Genomic DNA, 23,446 nt, shown 5'->3' with positions numbered 1-23,446 from the left:
ACGGAGGTAAAGCCGGCATGGTTATGCATGCCGGCATCGTAAAGTCAAACTAACGCTAAGCCGGCATCCCGGGCGTATGCCGGCATGACTATCTTGTCTTATGAGTTTGCACGATAAGGACGAGCACCTTGATCTCGACGATGGCCGAGATCTCTCAACGGTCTTATCCTGACCACGCGATGCAGAGTAAAGTAACGTCATCATTATCTCAGAAAAGCAGTCAGCGCTTACGTACCGGTGCCAGATGACTGCACAAAAGAAGCACCGAAAAAGAATCTCTGACGGAAGCCGGCAGAGGATAGTTGTACTTGTTGCAGGGTGCCAGGGAAAAGTAAAATTGTCGTGTCCCCTACGGTGCTATCGGGAGGGAACCAAGCCGCATGCCCGGAGGGGCCCAAGGAAGATGACGTTAGACTCAGCCCACATGTCAGTGTGACATGGGCAGCCTATAAATAGAACCTTACCCCTTTGTAGAAAGGGACGGAGCACTTAGGCATCTAGGGTTACCCCTTCTTCTTCTTCTTCCTCCTCAAGAATATAGCTCAAGGAGCGCCATTGTAGAGCTTGCTTATCTCGGCTAATACAACAAAGCAGGAGTAGGAGTCTTACCTCGGCAAGAGGGCTCCGAACCTGGGTAAATCTGCGTGTGCTTGTGTAACTTGTGCGTGTTTTCCTTCATGTTCTCCCTCCTCCGGTTCATTTTTCGTCCATCGGTACCAAGTTAAACCATCCTATGGCATCTGCCGTGACACCACCATGACAATATTTATGCCTAACATGCGTCTATATACATGTAATATTTTGACAACTAATATGGATCAGAGGGAGCAGTATAGTTCATCCTAAGATTCTTGTTTAATCCAATATTTTTTGCAAACAGTTTATTTTTATCTCTTCCCTCCTCCGAGATGATGGGATGTTTGCAAACAGTTTTTGTTTACCTCTTTTTGTCATCCTACTTGTGCTCCTCTCTTCTACTTAAATGGAGAAGGCTAGGAAAATAAAAGGTATAACCAATAAATAGCAACACACTGAAAAAAAATCGCATACTAGATAGATCTGCTGCCGAAGCAATCAGGAAGTGGTAGCTAAGCTTCTCCAGAGAATAATGCGTTTTCTTCTTTGAAACGGAACCGTGTGCCTTTTTAGGGAAAGACCTACTGTAAATTTTATTGCTAAAATATGTAGTACATCATTACATATACAATGGGTTATCTAAAAGTTCGAAGCCAATCACCCATGTAAGTATATTTCTTTCTCTTTGCTCGATGGAAGACGAGATTCATTTCTTCGACGAGAATTGTGTGCTCATTTTCTTTCGTACTCCAACTTGTAAAATGAAATATACATGAGAACAGAAACAGAACTGTCAGTCCCCTTTGTATATACACCTCTGTCTTACATATGATGATTTGATAACTGCTCTACCTTCTACTTAAAAACAGTTTGGTAATTGATAACTCCGTTCTGTAACACTATCCTATACAAAACGTCATGTATATTGCTACCGCCTCTAATATATTTTACAGAAGAAAACACCTCATAAGAGAGATAAATATATATATATATACAGGCACAAATAATTTGTAATATGATAAATGCAGACGGCCCTGAACAAGTCCAGTATTCCAGTGTCTTCTCTTTCTCCGTGAAATTAGCTGGCAGTTCAACCTTCGAACAGCTCTCTTATCATGTTTTCTAATTCTTCAGCAGTATACTTGTTTTGTTTCTTCTTTCCTGTAAAGGATCTTTTTAACAGATAAAACGCCTCTGAAACTCGGCCTTGGTTTGCATGCAGTGAGAACAAGGAAGCCTCATATGATGGAACAACCAAATCCACAATCTCTTGTCGCAGCTTGTACTTAAGCTCAGCTGTAACCTTCCATGTCATCTGGCAACTACTGATGGCAAGAAATTCGGCAGTAAATGTATCCAGACGGCGTTGCTTGTTAAGAGGAACCCAATACTCAAGTAGCTCATCTTGTATCGCTGGATCATTGAAATAAGCCTACTGATCACCAGTTCTACATATTGGGAAAGGATGCTCCTGGACCGCGCATCATTTGCCAAACATCATATGTGTTATTTAAGAGAAGTATGTACCTTCGACCGTTTTCACCTTGGCATATCCTTTCTGCATCCTCCTCGAGTTTGGATACCCAACAATCAAACAAGTAAAAGTAAGGTTCAATGATGTGATCTCCAGTGGCATGTGTTCGCATCATATCTGTGTCACCGGAGCAAGATTTCAGAGTTTGTATGAGAACACCATTTGCTGGATGAATTGTAGATTCGTCGCTGCTATGGATGTCCAGAGATATCCCTCTTAAAGAATTCATTTTCTTGCTAAGAAAACCAGCAAGCTCTCCAGACCTGTTCCCTTCACACTGTTAGGAACCATTTGAAATAATTTAAATTGCATACTGTGGTGTGCATTGTGGAAAGAAGTATAACCATTCTTCGATTACTGAAGATTTGCATGTAGAGAAAGAGATAAGTAAGGAATTAGCCGATTGATCATTTGTCCAGTTCTCACTGCGATTATTCATACATCTTTTTTTAAGACAGCTTTTATATTGACTTAAAAAATAATAATCATATGCCAATTGACCATTTGCCTCAATGCTGATATTAAGCAGTTCTCCTTTTCACCACTTATGGCAACAAGAAAAGAACAGACTGCACCCAGTTCTTTTTCTCCTCCTCTTGCACTGATAGGTTCTTCTAGGTAGTTTACACCCCTGGGGCTTCCACTCTTGGCCGGCAGCCCGGCTCCGTCCCATCACCGCCGCCCCTCCTCGTGACTGAACTGGGTTGTAGGCTAGCGTTGGTGTCCTGGACGCGCAGGGAAGGACGCGGAAGCGGAAACAGGGCCGGCACATCTGTCGATTAACCATACCTGCCGACGGTAGCGTCAGCAGCTTCGGTGCCCGGGTCGAACAAGGTTGTCGTCGTCGCCCTCATCCCCCTGCTGCTTCCAGATACCGGTTTATGACATCGGCGGGTGCCGAATGTGCTGAGCTGCGAATAGCGGCGACGCCGAGCTTGTGGGTGTCCTCTGGAATCGCCAGGATCTGGTCATCTAGCAACTGCACCAGAGAGGAGGCCTAGGTAATATGTCTCCGACTCCGGCGGCGTGGGATTGCCGGATTGGGATTGGGCTGGCGAGGCAAGTCGAGAAACTGGGGGGCTTCGGCGGTGATGGTTATATGGCCTGGGTTCCTTCCATATAGCTAGCTGAAGCAGATGGTTATTTGGTCACAAGGGTCTGTCAGTCATACTAACAAAAAAAGAAAACCACCGTCAAATCCCGTACCTGCTTTTCTTTGTTGGCTAGTAATGGCGTCGAGGAATTGTTCCTGACGATCACGTGGCAGATAGGTACCTGCTAATTAAACAATTTTGCTACGTACTAGTACTTGTCTCTACCGTTTGGTTGGTTGGTTGACAAAGGAAGGAGTGCTCCCACTAGTCCATGGCCAGCCGGATTACGGCACGCACGGCTATCCGCAGGCGGGGACAACGTTCCTTTGGGCTCTACGTACTACAGTACGTTTGAATGTCAGGTCAACAACCACGAAGGGCACATATAGCAGATGTATTGAGTTTTGATGACGACGGAGATGGAGGCTGTTGTTCCGCTCTCGTTTTTATTATAGGTATATATAGCTGAAGGAGAAGCTAGCTGTGTATGTCCATCCAATCCACACTTCAACTCAAACCCTTCCGTCATAGTCATAGTCATAGTCATGGTGTGACGACGCCATGTGATTTGTGATCCCACCGGGTAGCATCTATCGCTGTAATTAATAATCTCGCGATGCCGATGCTGACAGCTAGCGTGCGTCGAAGACTCATTCCTGGTCAATAATGTGGCACCTATCCTGTATCCTGCTAATCATCTTCTTGCTAAAGTAATACTGGCCGTGATATATCTAAATAACCTAAAGTTTGTTTGACAAACGAGTCCATATATACCGTGACCTTGGCGACGCGACGCAACCAGACGACGGAGCACCCCTTTGTTGCGGGGAACACCAACGCTGACGGCTCAACGAAACCATCGCAGAAGCGAGGTATTTAATGATGTAGACGCCGGGACAGGATGATCCATAACCGTCAAACGATAATGATTTAAGCTCGTATTTTGTGTGGCTCTCTCCGCCGGACACGATGATCGACCAAGTAACGGGGGAATAACAATTTCTAGGAACATTTCATTGTCCAAGAACATAGGGCTTTCATCGGAGGCGTGACGTCGGACGCCTCGAATCCACATTTTGTTTGGTTAATCTAACCATGCCCACACTTGACTCGCTGTGCGGCGGATGCTAGCGTAGACGTGCTTATAGGGAGCCGATGCATGCATGCGTACGTGTTAATTACATGTTTCGATTTTTTAAAATGATTTATCTTCTAAATTGTTAATGATTAAAGATCCATTTTCATGCTTAGTTCGTCTCGGCAAGGGTTTCAAAACAAGTAAAGGGTTTGTCTATCTACCAGACGCCTGGTTTTTTGTCACAAAACAGTTGCCTGTTTTTTTTGCTAAAACCAGACGCCTGATATTTTGAGAAAAACCAGTCACTTAACATCCAGCCATCTGTTGGCAATCCTACGGCTCAAGAAAAGTCCAGTTCTTTTCCCCGATAGTTCTCTCTCTCACCTTCTTCTTCGCTTTGTTCTGGGCTTTTTGTGCTTTGCACTGGGTCTACCTATTCTGGGTCTCGGTGATTTTTTTTTGGACTTTTCTCTACCGATATTGTCACCTATCAGCAAAAATCAAATTAAATTTTAAACATCTCTTTGCTGTATTCGTACTTATAACTATGACTATAGAAGAAGAATTTGACTACAGCAGAATAGAAGAAAAGACAAGAGAAAACACTGACACTAAACCTGTTTTCAAATCAGATTCCCCATAATTTGCAAGGGGCAAGATCTGGGACAGACATTTGGGCATGATACAACCCAACAAAATTGTAATTGCACTGCAATTACTGGTGCAGATGAGAATTACTGAGTAGTGCAAATGTTGTACACAGAAAAAAAAATGCGACTACAAAATTTGAATTGAATTGCTTTTGCATTCAACTAAATCATTCAATTGCATTGGCAAAGTACTGGGATTGCAAAAAGAGTAACTTCATGGCTCCATGCAAGTGAAATTAAGAAGTTCTGCAATTTGATTGTAATTTAGAGGTTCTCCCATCTCGTTTTTCAGTACCTGCAAAATTTACAGCCGCAACATAAGTTAAGTTTGCAGAAGGTTTATCGACTAGGATAAAAAATTCAAAACACAAGTTACAAGACAAAGCCAAGAAAAATTGAATGGTTAAAACACACTACAGAGGCAGCTATCACGCTTACAACTAAATAAATTGGAATCTGTGTATGCACCACTATACAAGATTGGTTTAAGGAAAAAAAAAACTTCTTTTGAAACATAAATATGGGATTCTAAATTGATCTAACCCTTGATCTAATAATACACATGATAAGAGTTTGCAGTTTGTGAATCGTTAAATCAATATATAGAAATTGCAGAGCAAAAAACTACAGAACCCTCCTGCATTTCACATTTTATGTTCAATCAATGCTGATGAAACATTGAAAATTTTATGTTGAAAACCTGCTGCGAGTGCACATCTTTTGATTACACATTCAGGTATCAGAAATAGGCGAAAGGAATCCTCATTAAACCAGGGAAATTGCAATTGCAAAAAAGTGCAATTGGAATCGCAAAAATTCAGTGGTGCAATTGAAAAAGGCAGCGCTTGAACTGAGCCGACTAGAATATGTAGCATCTGAAACTTAAAAAAAGATTTGAGTTGCCAGTTTTGAATAGACAGGGACAAATACAGAAAGACATATACACAGAGAGACAGAGTGAAAAAGGAACACTAAACCAGTTTCCAAATCAGATTCCCCAGAAACTGGCAAGGGGCAAATCCTGGGACAGACATGAGGGCACAATACAAACCCAACAATTGTTTCCCTATTAGATGTAACCCTATAATATCGAGAAAGAAAACACACTGTGCCACGATAGAGAAGAACACACACGAATGCTGGCTCCGACGAACATAGCATAGAAAACAAAGAAGGCTACAAGATCAAGAAGAGGAGTAAAAAGATCATGGATATGGAAGTATGGAACCTAACCTCAACCTGCAGCCATCAAGGTATGTATAGCTCCCTCATGACCCCTCCCCACACCCCCCACACCCGGATCTTCCCTCCGTAGATTGCTGCAGCAAATCGAAAACAAGAAACATGAATAGATCCAAGGTTGAATGAAATAAATTGATCACAGCATACGCTTAAGCTTTGATCTACTTGATCAGGAAAGTTAATGCACTCCCACCCACACAGAAGCCCACAGAAGCACCCTCTTTACAGCTACAAAAAGCGTCACCATCAATTACAAGTGATACAGTAACTACAACTAGGATCCTAGGGAAAAAAAGCTAGTAAAAAGAATTTTTATCAATCAATTGCAAGTTGGTATCCTTGGAATTGCACAAAATAAGCTGTTGCAATCGAAGACAAAGGGCAATGCAATCTGAAAGGAAACTTATAATTTGAATTGCAAGTGGGTAGGCTAGGAATTACAGAACATACACAACTGCAAGTAAAAGCAAAGTGCAGTGCAATTTTGAACTCATACATATACTGACAAAATGTTAATTATCTGTAGCTGGTATCCTTGGAATTGCACAAAATAAGCTGCTGCAATTGAAGGCAAAGGGCGGTGCAATCTGAAAATGAAACTTATAATTTGAATTGCACGTGGGTAGGCTAGGAATTACCAAAGATGCACAACTGCAATTAAAAGCAAAATACAGTGCAATTAGATTTTAGAACTCATTACTCATACATATTAACATATACATACAAAATGTTAATTATCCATAGGTCATAATCATAAACTAAATAGATGTTGATCTCGTGGGATATCCAAGTCAATTGTGTTATACACAAATGCTGTTAAAACGACAATATGATTCAGAGAACAGGGGCAGAGCATTGATGACGTTTATCATCTACAGAACAAAATTATTATTTTTTTCGAAAAGGAGGGAAAACCCCCCGGCTTCTGCATCAATCGATGCACACGGCCATCATATTATTAAAGTTCAACACAAAATCATCATCCAAAGTTACATCTCAAAAATAAAACAGAGACCAAGAAATCAGTCAGCCTCAGGTCTAAGCCAGGCGCGCCACCCAAATTGGCTGTAAAACTCCCGTGCTACCATCTCCATACGGCTGCACCCAAATTCCATAGACTCCCTGGCCACCATCGGAAGCAGTAGGGACCAGGTACGGAACTAGTGTGTTGCTCGAAAAATAACCTGTAGAACTCTCCAAATTACGAAGCTTTGCCAGTCGCATGGCCTTGTTGAGAGAATCCACGTCAACATCATCCTTGGCCGCGAGACGGGCGCTGAAGCGAGAGGCCGCCGGGTACACACGGCGTTTCCTCGCATGCTCGCCAGCTGCAACCTTCAGAGTGGGCACCTCCTGCCCCACCCGTTGCTCGACCGAAGAAGGCCGCTGCAGCGGCGGAAAATCCTCCGGAGAATTCAGCTCGAAGCACTGAGATTGCGTCAACGAAGGCCTCAAATCCGCCGACGCCGGCAGCACCGACGAAGGCGATGGAGACCGCGGCGGAGAGACCTCCAGGCCTGCCAAGTTGGTTGCCTCCGGCACCTTCGCCATGCACTGAGTAGGCTGCTGCAAGCCATCCCTCGGAGCCGGTGCCTCCTGCATAGAGCCACACGGGTGGAGGCCCAGCTGCCCAACCAAGGACCGACGAGGTGATGCCGACCGTCCCTGCACAGCAGCACACACAGCGGGCGCCTCCGCTTCCTGCACAGCAGACGCCGCCGTCGCCACGAGCGCAGCAGACGACGCCACCTGCAACGCCGGCGCCGGCGCCACCTGCACAGAGGATGCAGATGCCACCTGCACCGAGGACGCCGGTGCCGCCTGCACCGACGGAGACGCGGCGGACCGCACCGCCGGCGGACACACCACTTGGGCCTCCTGCCCAGGCGTAGCAGCAGCAGCAACCTCCGCAATAGTCGACAGAGATCGCAACACCATTGAAGCCGGCAACGACAACAGCGTCTCCGAGCCCCACAAGGAAGGGTCCCCAAGAGCTTAAATAGAGACAAATAACCAGTACCCGTGGCCCGACCAGTCTGGAAAATCAACCCGGCGGTGGGCGCCCCGGCGTTGAAAGCCGGCGGAGCCGAAGAAGGTTCGGTCACCCCCTCTGTAGGCTGAAACGGTTGTGTAGGTCGAGATCGCTTCCTAGTATCATCATCCTTCCTATTATCCAAATCTTTCATATCATCAAGCATATCATTATCATCATGATAGTCCTTGCCATCATCATTACTTGAAATGTCCTCGCCCATGTCAGAATCAGCAGAAGATTCCACTTGGAAAGTAAGTCGGTAGCCAACACCCTTATGTCCCAAATCTGTACCCGGGGGAATAGCTCTCTTATTAGTCACGTCCACACAAATGCAACCCACTTCATGTTGGCGAGAAAAAGGCATATCAACCTCAATCGTGGTCCCAAGAAGAGAACCCAATCCCCAAATAGCACGGTAATTAAACAAATCATCCGGAATATTGCCAATGCGAACCCAAGCTCTCTGAAATTGAAAAGCAGCAATCGAAGCCGAAGTCCATTCCTCCACCCTAATGTGAAGCGAAGTGCCGGGCACCTGAATTGCCCCAACCTTGATCGATCTCTGTAACTCTCCACTTGTCGGAAAAAACACAGAAAAATCTGACACGTCCTGTGACCTCACCACCCACTGAAAATTAGGAACCGGCATCAACCTCTCCATCTCCCCAATCAACCGTTCCAACGGAAGAACACCACCTTCAACGCGAACCAACCCCTTCCTGTTGCTTTCCACCTTAGGTGAGGTGGAACACTAGCCTCCTCCGGAAGTTCAAAAAAGAACAAATCATCCACCAAAGTGCCACAAGAACGAACTGACAACTTAGGTAGCTTGGGTAACTCACAATCCGCAGAGCAATGATCAGCGTTCTCACAAAAATCACACAAGATAGCTGTACACATAGTCGAAAGGTGGCCCTTTTGATCACACCGAAAACAACGGTACCTCGATAAAGGATTAGAAGGATTGGAAACTGCCCCGTCCGACGACGCCGCAGCTGCCACAGTAGCCCTTGCCGTGGCCGCCCCAGAGCGAGAAGTCACGAGAACTTGCTCCGAACTAGACGCCGCCGCCATCCCCGCCAAAGGAACAGTAGCAGCCGGCACCTGTGCCACCGGTGCGCCCGCTGCCACGGACTGCGCCAAATTTTGCTGACCACCTCCGGCCAGGACAGCAGCCTGAGCCCCAACCACCAGCGAGGTAGCACCAGCATGGGCTGTGCCACCGGAAACCACGCCGCCGGACGCCGTGTCGCCAACAACGGCACCACTAGCTCCTGCACCGCCAGTCGTTGATGGAGCGCCTCGCTGGTTACCATGGCCGCGACCCAACCACGGCCACGGTTGTGGAAGCGACCACGCTGCGGCTCATGACGATAGCCGCGACCACGACCACCTCCACCGCCATACCCACCGTCAAAACGGCCGCCGTATCCGCCACCAAAAGTGCCGCCTTGATAACTGCCGTTCGCACCATATCCACCACCATTCCCTCCATAGCCGCCTCCGTACCCGCCAAAGCCGCCACTGTAACCACCACCGTAACCGCCACCGTACCCTCCATAGCCACCGCGGTAACCACGATCGTTGCCTCCACGGAAGTCCCCAGGCTCCATGCCCGTGCCGGTGCCAACACCACCGGCCACAGCCTGGATCGGAGCCACACCACCATGTTGCGGCAAGCCGCCTCCACCTTGGACAAGGCCGGCGCTGGCAGCCGGAAGACCACTAGCAGCGACCACCCTGCCAACAACCGCCTGCGCAGCTTGGACGGGAGCAGCTGCCACCGCCCGCACCACCACGAGATTGGTCCATCACCGAACGAACAGCAGGAGCACGAACGCGGAAACCTAGTCCCCGCCAATGAGGAAATACGCGGACACCATGTTGGGCCAGCCCATCATGGGCCTACCTCCCGCAAGGAATCTTGGAACGATCCAGGCCAAGCCCACAAAATTCAAAACCCGCAGATCGTGCTGAAACAGTAACGGCTTCCGTCGCCGGCAATCGCGCAGCAGGCGCCGAGAAGACGAGCTCCTCCGGCCGCCGGCGATGACATGCAGACGCCACGCCCGTGGCAGCAGCAGCCAGCGGGCGCACACCTGACGCCAGAGCAACAGCCTTCACCGACCGACGGTGACGGCGAGCCACCAAGGTCCAACCCACATCGGCCAAAGTGACCGGCGCAGAAACCCTTGGAGGTGGAAGCGGACCTCGCTAAGGTTTTGGCCGACCAACCGCCGGCGCCACCAGCGGCCAACGATGCCGATTCTTCCTCCTCATGTACTGACCTCCCAAGTCCACGGCAGATCGTGGTGAATAACCAGCACAGAGGGCATCGCGGGCAAAGCTCGCCGGAGACCTAGACAGCTCAGCCTCCCGCAGCTCCACCGAGAAGGATCCACCGGCCTCCTCATCGGAGGTCTCATCGGCGAGCGCCCAGAAACGCCCTGGGGTCGCCACCAACGGCCCTCCGGAAGAAGCGGACCGCTTCATTTTCTCTCTCTCAAAATGATATGCATCAACAACAAAATTATTTTGAAATGCAATCAAACAAACAATCAGTTTCAAAGAAGTGGGATCAAAAGCGTTGACGACGTTTATCATTTACAGAACATAAGTTATGCACAAATGGTTTCAAACATAATGGATAAAAGAAAAGATGGAGATGACATCAATTTACAACCACAATTTATAATAAGGCAAGAAATGCCCATGCTTTAAAATCTTAATTCTGTGACATAAAAAAAGTAAAAATGACTGCAATTAAAGACATGTGTGGTACAATTTGAAAAAAAAAAGGGGGGGAGGCTTTCCGATCTGGGTAATGAACTAGACTCTACTACACCTACTCAGACCGGCAGAAACCGGTGGCAGAAAAGCTGGCGACAAGAAGGGATGAGAAAAGCCGGCAGCGCTTACAGTAGAAAAGCAAAGCAGCCAGTGGAGAAGCAAAGCAGGATTGCACTCCGTAGTACAAAAATGGTGCAATGGCCAAAAAGGCCGTGTAAAAAATTAAAATATACTAAAATAAATGAAGGATAAATTAATGTACAAGCACCAGATGCAATTGCAATTACAAAACTTGCAAATCATAAGTGTTGTAGTAAAATAAAATCCTTACATGGGCGGGCCGTAAATCCTACATGGCGACGACTAAGTCAACATTTTCCAAGCATGAGTCAAAACGCGCACGTGGCGTAGTCAATCCTACGTGGCAAAGGAAGACAAGTCAACAAATCAAGCCTCTCATGCCATGGTTAAAGGGTGAAATGAGTTAGAGTAGGGGGCAAAAAAGGTGTGGAGACGAGACTTTTGGTCCGTGGTGGACCATGGACCAACTCTCACTTTCCCCCTCACGGTGCACACAAAAGTTATGGACCAAGAAACTACTTTTACCATTTTGCCCTCACTTTTCTCTCCCTCTCAGAATAGGCATGTTATTTTGTCATGAACCCCTAGGCTATAAATACCTCTCATGGGGGCACGTACCATTCACTCGCAACTTGAATAAATTCAAGACGAGAGGGCTAGAGTGCTCCCTCTAAGGTTCGCTCTCGCGCGCCGCTCTCGACTGAAAGTCGATCAGCCTCGAGAAACCCTTCTAGGACACTCTAATTTCACGGCTCCGAGCTAACCTTGGTTGGCACGGGTTCAAAGAAGAATGGGTTGGGTTAGAGTTCTGGACCAGTTTCAAATGGACATAAGCCTTCTACGAGACTCTAATTTCGAAGCACCGACCTAAATTGCTATTCCCCTCGAGCGAAAGCAAAACAAAAAATCAGGGCAACAGTGGCAGCTAGCAAACCACAGATCGAGCAAAAGTAGAGATACCAATAGGGGACTCACTAGACTGGGGGATGCCTCCGCCGCCGGCGAAGAATATGCGAATCTCCTCGTCCCCTCGACCTTGCACTCTCCCGAAACTCTCGAGCTCGCCCGAGCCATGGCCGTCGAGGTGACGCGGCCGCGACGACGCCGACCCCGCACCGCCGGGCAGGGACGTGTGTGACGCGAGGGGCGGCCCCGCTCCCACCAGCCGCGCCACCTCACTGGACGGGGACAGAAGCCGCCTAGCCCCCGACCCTACCCGCCGCGCGACCTCACCGGACCCCCTCGCCGCGTGACCTCACCGGACGGGGACAGAAGCACAGTCGCGGGTGTATCGACGGTCTTGGTGGTGCCAGCAGAGGAGCATGGAGACGCACCTCTCGAGGATGTATAGCCTCGTCCTGTGCTGCTTCAGCAGACGGAGCGGGGAGCTTCATGCCGCGCGACGTCACCGGACGGGGACAGAAGCCCCCCCGCGCACGACCTCACCGGACGGGGACAGAAGTCCCCCGCCCTCCTCCCCGCGCGACCTCACCGGGGACAGAAGCCCCCCTCGCCCGCGCCACGCCTCTGCTTGCTCCGTCTCCGTTTTGGTCGGTCTAGAGTAGACTGCGAAGAAGCCGCTGGACGCAGATGAGGAACACACAGAGCAAACCAACCTTTTCACCAATCTTGAAGTGTAGATCCTACGGTGCAGCAATCGCCTGTTTTTTCAAAAAAAAAAACATGGACGATCCTACTCAACTTCTAATCTTGATTTTGTATTACAACTTCCGCTTAATCTCTTGATATAAGCTCGCGACAATGGTTGTGCTAATGCATTTAATTACAGTTGCATGCGGACGGATAGGCCAGTTCTGAACGAACTTTGCAAGAGCGGGTTCTTCGTACGAAATTAGCTTGCGGACTGATATTGCCCAAACTCCCCGAATGCCCAATGGGTATGGGTAAAACAGGTAATGGGTAATTTGGGGAGGGTAAACATGGAGAATACGCTCTGTGGGTATGGGAAGGGGAAAAAACGGGTGAGACCAAACCCTCCCCAACAGCATCCTGAGTCTCAGGCGGCGCGGCTGCTCCATCCATATTTGTGCCTAGAATTCTGACGACTACGTCTCGTCTTCGGAAGAGCGCCCATATCCATCCGGTGTCCGGTGGCCCCTGACGACGTCCGCTGCCGCCGAAACTAGGGGTTCGGAACCTTGTCGCACAAAACTCGTATGCAAGATTTCCTACACGGGCCAACGGCCGAAGAACGCAGCATATTTTCCTGCAAACCTGTGCCATTTTGAGCCGAGTAAATAGGAATCAAGCAGGATGCATGGTCCGGTTGCAATATGTACTCAAATGGCCCAGCCTCTTTTCCTGCTAACCTGGGCCATTCCAGCTCTGGGATCATTTAATGGACCAGGCTGCATCCCTGCTGTTCCCAGATACGGTCCGCATACGAATAGGCCAGAAACATATACTAGTAGAGACCAGCCCAGGACTTGATTTGGTCCACCGAGGATCCCAGGACCTATGAGAAATATTCGGTAAACATGTGATTATAACCTGGTAACAAGTGATTATAAACTGACAACCACATGATCATAATCTGGTAAACAAGTGATAAGAATGGTAAATTTTGATGGAAAAAAAGTCGTTAGAACATATCAACGTGGAATCTAATTTTATAAATCTCGTCGCGATTAAGCTAACCGTGAAAACGATTCATTGCTCGGGTGCACGGTTTATGAAATAAAGCAGCATTCAGCGCCGTATGCTAAGACTACATTGGACACCTGCGCCCATTAATTCAGCCTCGTTTTGTTTTGTTTGGGCAATGAGGACCATGCGAGGCTGCAAGTCGGTCGGTTTCGTTCGGCACTTCCGTAGCACGGGAGATGGGCCACCGGCTGATGATGGCTTGATGGGCTGGGATGGCAACGCGGATCCTAAAGTGAGTAAATTTTTTTTGATAAATCTAAAGTGAGTACTTTGTTGTAAAGGGAGAATCAACGTACTATGCAGGAGCAAAATTGTCTTTTCATCCCTTACTTAACGGTCAAATAACCATAGTGACATATTTTGTACCCCATGCAAAATTTGAGTGGCAAAGTTTGGAAATTCTGAGTATCATTTGAGCAAAATTTAAATGGCAAATATGAAATTCTCTCCGAGAGATTCGGTGATGGATTTATTCTTTTTTCGAACGAAAATAAGGTTCGGTGGTGGATTTTTTTTTTTCGAAAACGATGGCCGGTGGTGGATATATGGCCCGGTTTATCGTAGCTAGCTAGCTGAAAGCAGATGTTGTGGACGTCGATCCCCACCCTTTCTGTTATCGTCACACTAACACCATCTATCTAATCCCGTACCTGTACATTGCTAGTAGTATATGCCAGCAATGGCGTCGAGGAATTGTTCCTCTCACGTGGCTGCAGATAGGCACCTGCTAAACAATTTAATTTGCTAATTGGTATCTCCACCGTTTGGTTGGTTGACGAAGGAAAGAAGTGCTCCCACGAGTCCATGGCCGGCGGCCGGCGCGACGTACGTGACGTGACGTTGGAGCCCCGACGCCAGCCGCACGCACGGGCACGCAGGCTGGGACAACGTTCCTTTCGGCTGTACGTTTGCACGTCAGATCGACAACCAACTGCCAAGGGCGTATATACTATCTTTTGGTTTGCGTCTTGGATTTGGCTGTCCTTGGGGACGTCAGGCCTCTGGGCGTCTCACATCAGCCGGCCCGAGTCAACCGACACCTTCTCCGTGGATGAAGACGACTCACGGCCACGAATCACCGAGCTCCGCGGAATATCCCCGTATCTGGACGTATCTCAGGAGCGAGCGACGGAGTGAGAAATTCCATAAATATTGGCAGGCAGTATAAAATTGTAAAATCCTGGTACTCATGCTGGAGCAAAAGTCGGTGAAATGAAATTCTCCCCCAAATTTAACAGAGCTGGGGAAGTTTACTTTTTTCGAAAAAAGACAGTGTAAAATCGTGTCAATTTTTATGAAATGAAGGCGGCAGTGAAAAACATATCCCTGGGCTTTACGCTTCGGTTCCTAAACAGGGAAAACGTTCAAGATAATCTTTATTTTTCATCGCGCTGTTCGTTTGCATGGCAGGAAGTGCATACCAGCAGTAGCAATCTGGATTTGGAGGCTGAAGGCCTTTCGCTCAACCGCGTCATAGTCATTGTGTGACGCTACCATAACATCGCGGTATGATAATCTCCTGTCACCGATATGATAGAGTGCGTCGAGGAATTGTTCGTAGGTAATCATGTTGCTAAACAACACTACTCGTAATATTGATACTACCAAAGGTTTGTTTGACAAAGGAGTCCGGCGCCGTGAGCCCGTGACCACTGACCAGAAGGCCGACGCAACGCCAACCAGACACACGGAGCACCCCGTTCAGGAGAAGACCAAGAAGAGTAGTACCTTTTTTTTGTGTAAACTGACAGTAGTACTGAAAGAGACGGACGGAAAAAAGACAAGAGGACCTGCAAAGTCGAAAAAAAAATGGATCGCCAGAAGCACCACATGACAATCGATCAACAGAAGAATATTTCTTTTCTTGGAAACACGCGACAAACAACAGCAGCCATCCGTCGGATTTTTTTTTTAAGGGCTATCCGTCGGATTAGCTAAGCAGGCTCCAGCCGTCGATGAAACTGTCGTACGCGCACTGATTCCGTTATAAGAGCAACTACTCGCAGCAAGGGATCTCACCCGTCTCGGGCTGGGGTATGATTTGTTCCTTTCACGAGCGCCCTTTGTTTTTTGCGGGGTGCCTAACGACAATGGTTTAAACTCGTACTTTACCAATTTTTAGGCATTGATACATTCATATTTGAATAAATTCGAGTCACTTAGTATGGGACGGAGTGAGTATTTTAGTTGCTTGTTGCTACTACTAACATATGTGGCAGTAGTAACGAAATCTTGTGCTGGTGCGGATCACCTGACTTTTTGTTTTTGAGGCAAGAGGGGTCCAGATTCCCGAAGGATCCAGTGGTGCTAGCAACCTCCGTTTAAATATAGGGTATTCTAATCTTCTTCTGGTTTGATCAAATTTGTACAAAATATAATTGTACAGGAGTACCTTGTTATGGTGTTTAATGAAACAAATCAATAAGTGATCTAATTTTGAAGATCTCATGGCGACGAATGTGATGATGAAAACGGATCATAATTTGGTCACCCAATTCGGAAGGTGCATCACATGAGGTGCATGTATTGACCGTGACAGTGAGCCCGCCAGAAAAATAGGGCCTATGTATTGTATTGTGTAGATTGTGTAGAAATGATATATCAAATAAAAGACAAGAAATTGATGTGAAAAAAACTGAGACGACAACAACACGAACTACTGGGAGAGAGCTTAAATTCTAATAACATTACTAAAAGTGAAACAGAAGGAACCGAAAATGAAGGGCTCGTTCAACTCCTCGATGCCTCTCACTGATGTTTTTTCAGTTTTTTTTCCTTCTATCTTTCTTTTTGGAGAATACAAGGATATTTATTTTTCACGTGCTATTGAAAATCGTCTTTTTAGTGAGAAATTAGTCGACTTGTTTGTCTGCCGGATCTTAATCTAACAGCAGCACATGAGAGAAGCGAGAGCAGAGATTTTTTTATAAAAAAAAAACAATCCCAAGGACCGGATTCCACTGTCAGTTAGAGCGGAGATAGCAACTAGATGTTAATCGAATGGTTCTGATGCGTCAACTGAGATTTTGACCTTTTGCTTAAAATCAGACGTCTGGATTATATTCATACCCTTATTTTCAAATGTATGGGTGTTTCTTATAAAAAAATGTATAATTTTTTTAGAAAATAAAGACTTTCTAAAAATAAATACTCCCTTATGGGACGAAGGGAGTATATTTTTCCAGACACAGATACATCATGCAGGAGTCAATAATCAATTGGTTGAAGCAAGAAGCGCGGCTGAGCGCATTCTTTTAGCACGACAGGCTTTAGTTACTCAAAACATGATAGTACAATAAGCGTTGGAGTTGGAACAAGCGACATGCAGGCTTCTTTAAAAAAAAAAAAAGAGAATCTCCACGGAGCTGGCACACGCGACGTATCTACCTCGACACATTTTGATCACATTCCGTCGTGCCGCGTCGATCAGGATAGCGACGCTCCGTTTAAACCTGAATTAAGCAGTGTTAAGGTCTCCGTCGCCGCCGCGTGGGCCACCATGTGCATTCTGATCCTTTTCGGCGAGAGGAATCTCGTGTAATTTTCGTTTCATTTCTTGTCAATAGTAAGCTGAACACAAATGTGTACAACGCGAGGAACCGCAAAACTGTAAGCTTAAGTTCTAGATATAATTACATGGACTTAAGGAGAAACTATACATTATACTGTACATCACACCAGCGCTGAATCTTGCTAATAACGCAAGCAGGCTTATGACCTCAAAATGCTACACATGTGGAACCATTTGGCAACACGGGCGGATCACCAAACAAAATGCTCTCCGGGTGCTACTGTATGACAGTATATACTTGCACCGACCCTGTACAAAGTCTGCTGACCCCACTCTCCTCACTACTATAGCTGGATGTTATCTCTCAAATATTTGTTTCACAATGTCTTCCAATTGTTCATCAGTATACACTGGTTTCTCAGATCTGGCAAGCCACATCCCCTTTAGAGGAGAAGGCCAGCGCGAACTTGCATTTGCCTGCAGTGCCTTTAAGAAGTTTCCGTACTTTGGAACAATTAACTTCGATATCTTTTCTCGCAGTGCCTTCTTTAGCTCAGTCCGAACCTTCCATGTCATCTGGTGATCGCAGATACTAAAGAATTCTTCAGTAAACTTATCCAACGATGAACGGCTTGGCTTCTTCAGAGATTCTCCATCCAAATATATAATAAGTGGAACCCAACATTCATCAAGATACTTCTTAATGTATCGCTGGATCAGTGAATCCAAATTATCCACTAAACTGGGAAGGAGTAATCCGGGATGGCATTTCTCACGCAGAACATAATATATGTTATTTAAGAGGAATATGTACCTCTGTCCTTTATCTTGAAATGTTCTTTCTGCATCTTCCATGATCCTGGAGACCCAGCAATTAATCATGGTAAGCTCAATTGTGCAGTCCTCCGTGCCAAGTACTGACTGCAGCATCTCTCCGTTACGATAGAAAAAATCCAGGTATCGTATGAGGAGAACAGTTGTTGGACGGATATTAGACTCTCTGCTGCTGTGCATATCATTTGTAATCCCCTCAAGTATTCCTCTGAAATCAATCACCATCTTGCAAAAGATATGAGCAACCACATTATGGATGGAGTCAAATCTGTTGAGGGTCATGTCCGCCATATCAGCAACCCCATTAGAAATGAACTCAAATCTGTTGAAAGGCAGGGCCCCTATATTGTATAGAACATCAACAAGTGCATCGAAGATTGTCAGCATCTGCGAAGTATGATCAGCAGACCAGCTTGCATTGCTGAATGCAAGTGCAACCTCAAGGAGCTTTTCTACAGATTGCCCGATAACCACTCGAAAGCATTCTTTTTTTACTTCCTGACTTAACTGCCAATTCTGCCCTTGTAACTCGAACCAGATCAAATGAAGAAGTTTGACAATAATTTTCGACGTCATGACCAATGTCCCAGTTGATCTGTCTGTCAGGGCATGAGGGTGTGCAAGGATTTCCGTGCCTGCGTGGAGAATCCGTTGGTTATCCATTACGTCGGACAATCTGTTTCATGGACAAGAATCAAACTTCAGACGTGCTGCAAAGTGCGTAATTTTTTTTTACCATATATTTGTTACTGTAACATAAATATCTCAATGGAACGCTGGCTGAAATGTTTCGTAACTGAAAAGTAGCAAATCAGACCAAACAGAAAGGAGAATCAAATCAACTGATTGGTGCCTAAATATACCTGTAGAAGCCACCAGATTCTTGAGCATCTCTGAACACTCTCCGCATGACTTCCACCGCATCAGCTTCAGTCAACCCTCCAGTCATCTCTTGGAGCTGCTCGATGAAGACAGGGTCGATGAGATGGGCATCCCCTGTTTCCAGAGAATGTATAGATGTATACCAAACGTTGGCGTTCACTTCATCGTTGCCACTGCTCGAGCCGCCCCCATCGAAGTCAGAATCAGATTGGGGCGGACTGATAGCGAAGCTTGTACGGGTGTTGTCTTCCATGGAGCTGCGAATCGCAGCGACTGCTGCCCCCACCTGGTTCGCGTCCAATATGCTCACAGCGAGGACAAGTGGAACCGGAGCTAGAATCGCCACGATCTGCTCGGCCTCATCAGCGATTTGCTGATCCAAAAGGGGTGGATGCTTTTGCCTCCGGAGAAGAAGGGTGATGACCAAGGCAGCCACAATCGCGGCGGGGAGGACTGTGTACTGCTCCGGCGGTGGACGGATCCAGAGCCTATTGAGCATGGCAGCTCTTCCAAGCACAGCACAGACACAGAGATACAGGCAAGCTGCAAGCCAACCGTACCTTGCAGGTTTCACTGGTGGGGCGGCGTGAGCACGAGGGCGAGGGGGGGGCAAGAGAAGATCCGCGGGGTCCCCCATGGCACGAACGTGGCGAGCCCTGGGGCGAGGCGGCGGCCCGACGGGTCGTGCTCGGACCGGCTCGGGACGAACCGCCGCGCGATGCCGAGGCCGCGGGCGGGGCAGCTCGGGACGATCCGGTTCCATCGCCCTCTGCCGCCCACGGCCTTCCACCGCCGCCATGGGAGAGATCAAGAGGGTTCTTTGATAAGGAAATCAGAGAAGTGCAAGAGGGGCTGACGGATGAAGGGGTTTATTCGATCTGTGTCGCTGCTGCTTGCGCTTTATTTTAAAACCTCCCGTTTTTTTCTTTTCACTTAACCCGTCCGTATCGAAAAACGACGCTGCTAACAAGAAAACTGTCGTAGAAGACCCACCTGTGGACCTCTAAAACGAAATTTGCTGCCATGTGTGGCGTCGTGCTCTTCAACAAGCAGATGCCATCCTCCTCCGTCCTCAACTCTGGCCAGCGGCAACCTCTCGACGTCCTCTTTCTCTCTCTAACCGTAATGGTGCCATGGGCGTGCTGCTGCTAGCTCTCCAATCCTCTGTGCCTGCAACTCTGTCTTGCCGTTGTTGTTTCGCTGCGCGCTGCCTACCGGGAAAGATGGCCCACACGGCAGTGACATGTTGTTCTTGGGCTCACGAGCTTCACTTTGCCGGAGCAATGAATCGAGCCAGGCTCGCTCGGCCCGAACCTGCCAAACCGGCGTAACAAGGCAGAAAACCGACCCGACCGAACAAAGATAAGCCAGATTTCATTTTTAGAGGCCGGCCCCCCCATGGCAGTTCCCTTTTTGCAGCGTTGACAGAGAAATTGTGGGTTTTGCGATACGATTTAGTCCAAGAATACGGGTTAAGTGAAAAGAAAACGAAAATGTGTAATTATGTGACACAGTTCGTCAGAAATTAGTGGTTTTTATGATATTTACTCTTATTTTAACTAGGGGGTAGTATATTCCGTTTATTTATTTATTTTGGATACTAATAGGCCATATGTCTACACCTATGTACATAATCTGTCGACACAATGGTAGATGCTTCTTCGCCTTGACTAAAGGAAATGACACATTCATCAGAAAGTTATTCTTCACTTGTAAATCTTGTTGTAAAAAAAACTTCACTTGTAAATCTGTTAAAAGCTATATTACGGGGTAGTATTATGTATTCTTGAAACGATAGAAAAAGAATAAGATGATCATGCGTGTCTCGCAAGTGTACCGAATGCACTCGCCACCATCAATCAGTCGTAGAAACAAAGGAAATACACTAGAAACAAAAAGGCCCAGGTGCGCTTGTTTGTGTGCCCCTTTTTTAATCTTTGGTGACTGTCCTTTGCACGTCTTTACGAAATCAAGCATCCAAAATGCAGAGACTTTTAAACCCTACTTCCAAACTGTGATCTGTGTTTATGAATTGAATTTCTTGTGACGGGATCTTTAGAATAAGATATCACTATAGTGTGTGTACATTCTGGCGAAATTGTTTGACTTCAATCCTTGGTGAATCTACTCCCTACGCCTCTAGCGCCGTGACTCAGCCAATTCGAGAGAGCTATATGGGGAGATATAGCTAGCCTAGTTTATTGTGGTACAGCCGAGCTACACACTTTTGTACTATAGTATCGGATCTTTTGTTTTGGTGGTGTTTTGACGGACTGTTATGGTGGTGTTGTTTGTAACTGTTGTCTACTAGGCCTTCTTATTGCAAAGCAAAGTAGCAAACGCAGGACACCTGCCAGTTCATCTAGTGATAACGTGTCACGTGACCCGGCGCACCTAGTAGCTGACGCTAATCCTACGCTATGTTGACAGTAGACACTAATCCCGGACAGTTTCCGCCCGAAGCCCGGCCTGAAATCCGATATGGATTAAAGACAAAAAAAATTCTAAAAATATAGATATAAAAATCATTTTTTATCCAGTTAATAATTCTTTTAATAAAAAAAAGAGTCATTTTTTCGGGCCTCATACTAGACGGCCCCGGTCTTGGGATTTTTATGCTGGCCGGCCCGAGGTAACCCAAGTCTACACCGGATGGACCAGATTTTCCCAATGTCATTGACGGAATGACGGCCACTCCTGTTCAGCAAATCCGCACTTCGCACCTGCTCATACCGGCATACGGGTCATCCGACGCAGGACAGGACAGGACAGAAGAAAAAACCTGAGAAAGAACAAAGACAAGGGGTCTAACTCAATACAACCCCCTTCCTCAAACTCAGAAGTGTAGGATAGTCTTTTCACGTTTTCTTTCTTCTTCCTACTCTTTCCTTCGTTCTGCCTCCTTTCTCTCTCGAAAGGTATCCACTGCCTCAAGAACTTTTTCGATGATCCCTTCGGTGAGAATGTTCAGAATTGTGCCTTCTACAACGCTGTGAAATTTCATCACGATCCAACAGTGAAATCCAAAATACCTCTTGCGGCCGTGTGTGATAGCACAATGTTCACATGTTTCCCGCTGATTTGAGCAATGTTTGAACGATCCCTTCGGTGGAATTGTGCGGAATTTATCTACTAACACAATGTGAAATTTCATTTGCGATCCAACAGTGGAATCTCTGGAAAACTTCAAAATACCAATTATGGTTCGGATTTCTCACGACCGTGCGGAACAGCACAAACATCCAACTTGTTCGCATGTTTGCCGATGCCTCAAGAAGTGTTTCGCCGATCCCTTCAGTGGGATTGTGCGGAATTTTGTCTACTATTAGAATGTGAAATTTCATCACAATACAACGGTGGAATCTTCGGAAAGCTTCGAAACACCGAGTGCTGTCTGGAATTCTTGAGTCCGTGCGGGACAGCACGAACATCCGACTTGTTCGCCTGTTTTTCACTGGCTCAAGAAATCTTTCGTCGATCCCTTCGGTGAGATTGTGTGGAATTGTGTCTACTACTATCGCATGAAATTTCATGACGATCCAACGGTGCAATCTCCGGAAAAATTGAAAACGCCGAGTGTTGTTCGAAGCCATACGAAAATGATAGTAGTAAATATTGTTTAATGTCCATCGTGCCCTTTTTTTATTAAGGGGTACGGAGTAATCTGGACCGTCCTTATATTTTTCGTAAGAGTAGGGGGGTTTATTGAATCAGAAGTGCAAAGGACAATACGGTACTCTGATGCATACTAAGTGTCTCAGATTTTATATTAATTTAGTAAAAAGTCGTAGTAAGTCTGAGACACTTATGAAGAGCTTCATGCGCTAGCAAACTAAACTAAAAGACCGATCTGATGGAAAGCATCAGACAGTTCACTTATACTTTAACACTCCCCCTCAAGTGTGCCTCTCGCGGGCATAAACGTGGATCGAAAGTGAGTCAACACAACCAAAATACCAATCTGAGCCAGGCAATCCACTTATACTTCAACAACTTATTATGGATCGGAAGAAGTAGAAACAAAAGGCCCAGATGGCCGGGTGCGCTGTGTTTCTTTGTCCGTTTTTAATATTTCTCTTGATACGAGTCCAAACTATATCTACTTACTTCGCAATCCCTGAAATCAACACCCTATCGTTATTAACGATCTATCCCAACCTCCGGGAACCCAATATTGTTTGTGAGAGTGGGACTGTTGACTAGATACACAAATCTCAGAATTTTTATCCAAAAACCCATTGAACATTTGAACTAGAAGATAACTTAGATTATGACAATTTTAGTAGAAAAATATCATAACCAAAAAAATTTAGATGTATTCATTTTCTCCAACGCCACGCACACGCAGGCGTCGATACAGTTATGCGCATACGAAGCGACAGGGATTCCCAAAGGTTGAGATTAGACGGGATTAACAAGGACAGGGATTTCAAGAATTAAAAGTTAGGGTTCATTTCAGACTTGGTGAAAGG

The 23,446-nt window shown here is 46.5% G+C and overlaps 2 protein-coding genes across 7 annotated transcripts; both read right to left on the bottom strand.

The window, feature by feature from the left end:
* Positions 1-4,888: 4,888 nt before the first annotated feature.
* LOC104585264 (mucin-1-like) lies at positions 4,889-12,717 on the bottom strand. Of its 6 annotated transcripts, none has more exons than XR_002961420.1 (4): positions 12,415-12,682; positions 11,331-11,416; positions 6,166-6,251; positions 4,889-5,227 (listed from the first exon to the last, which is right to left on the bottom strand). XR_002961420.1 is itself a non-coding variant. In XM_024456449.1 (2 exons), exon 2 carries the CDS (start codon positions 8,110-8,112, stop codon positions 7,213-7,215), a length of 900 nt encoding a protein of 299 aa, XP_024312217.1. In that variant the 5' UTR covers positions 8,113-11,416; positions 12,415-12,717; the 3' UTR covers positions 7,066-7,212. The 6 variants fall into 6 exon arrangements, 2 of the variants coding, with proteins under 2 accessions (XP_024312217.1, XP_024312216.1); XR_002961421.1 differs by lacking the exon at positions 12,415-12,682 and adding an exon at positions 12,056-12,326; XR_732858.3 differs by lacking the exon at positions 11,331-11,416 and having other exon boundaries at positions 12,415-12,679.
* Positions 12,718-17,280: 4,563 nt separating this feature from the next.
* LOC100829870 lies at positions 17,281-19,827 on the bottom strand. The gene is made up of 2 exons (XM_003580929.3): positions 18,956-19,827; positions 17,281-18,768 (listed from the first exon to the last, which is right to left on the bottom strand). Exons 1-2 carry the CDS (start codon positions 19,771-19,773, stop codon positions 17,616-17,618), a joined length of 1,971 nt encoding a protein of 656 aa, XP_003580977.2. The 5' UTR covers positions 19,774-19,827; the 3' UTR covers positions 17,281-17,615.
* Positions 19,828-23,446: the final 3,619 nt, after the last annotated feature.

This window comes from Brachypodium distachyon, chromosome 5 (genome assembly GCF_000005505.3).
Source record: "Brachypodium distachyon strain Bd21 chromosome 5, Brachypodium_distachyon_v3.0, whole genome shotgun sequence".
Lineage (NCBI taxonomy): Eukaryota > Viridiplantae > Streptophyta > Magnoliopsida > Poales > Poaceae > Brachypodium > Brachypodium distachyon.
The sequence above is the reverse complement of the archived record's forward strand: the minus strand, read 5'-3'. Positions and strand labels throughout refer to the sequence as shown.

Coding starts and splice junctions, on each gene's coding strand:
- LOC104585264 (XM_024456448.1), bottom strand. CDS start 8,870: ATGGAGAGGTTGATGCCGGTTCCTAATTTTCAGTGGGTGGTGAGGTCA.
- LOC100829870 (XM_003580929.3), bottom strand. CDS start 19,773: ATGGCGGCGGTGGAAGGCCGTGGGCGGCAGAGGGCGATGGAACCGGAT. Junction 18,769..18,955: donor GAATCTGGTGGCTTCTACAG/GTATATTTAGGC, acceptor TCCATGAAACAG/ATTGTCCGACGTAATGGATA.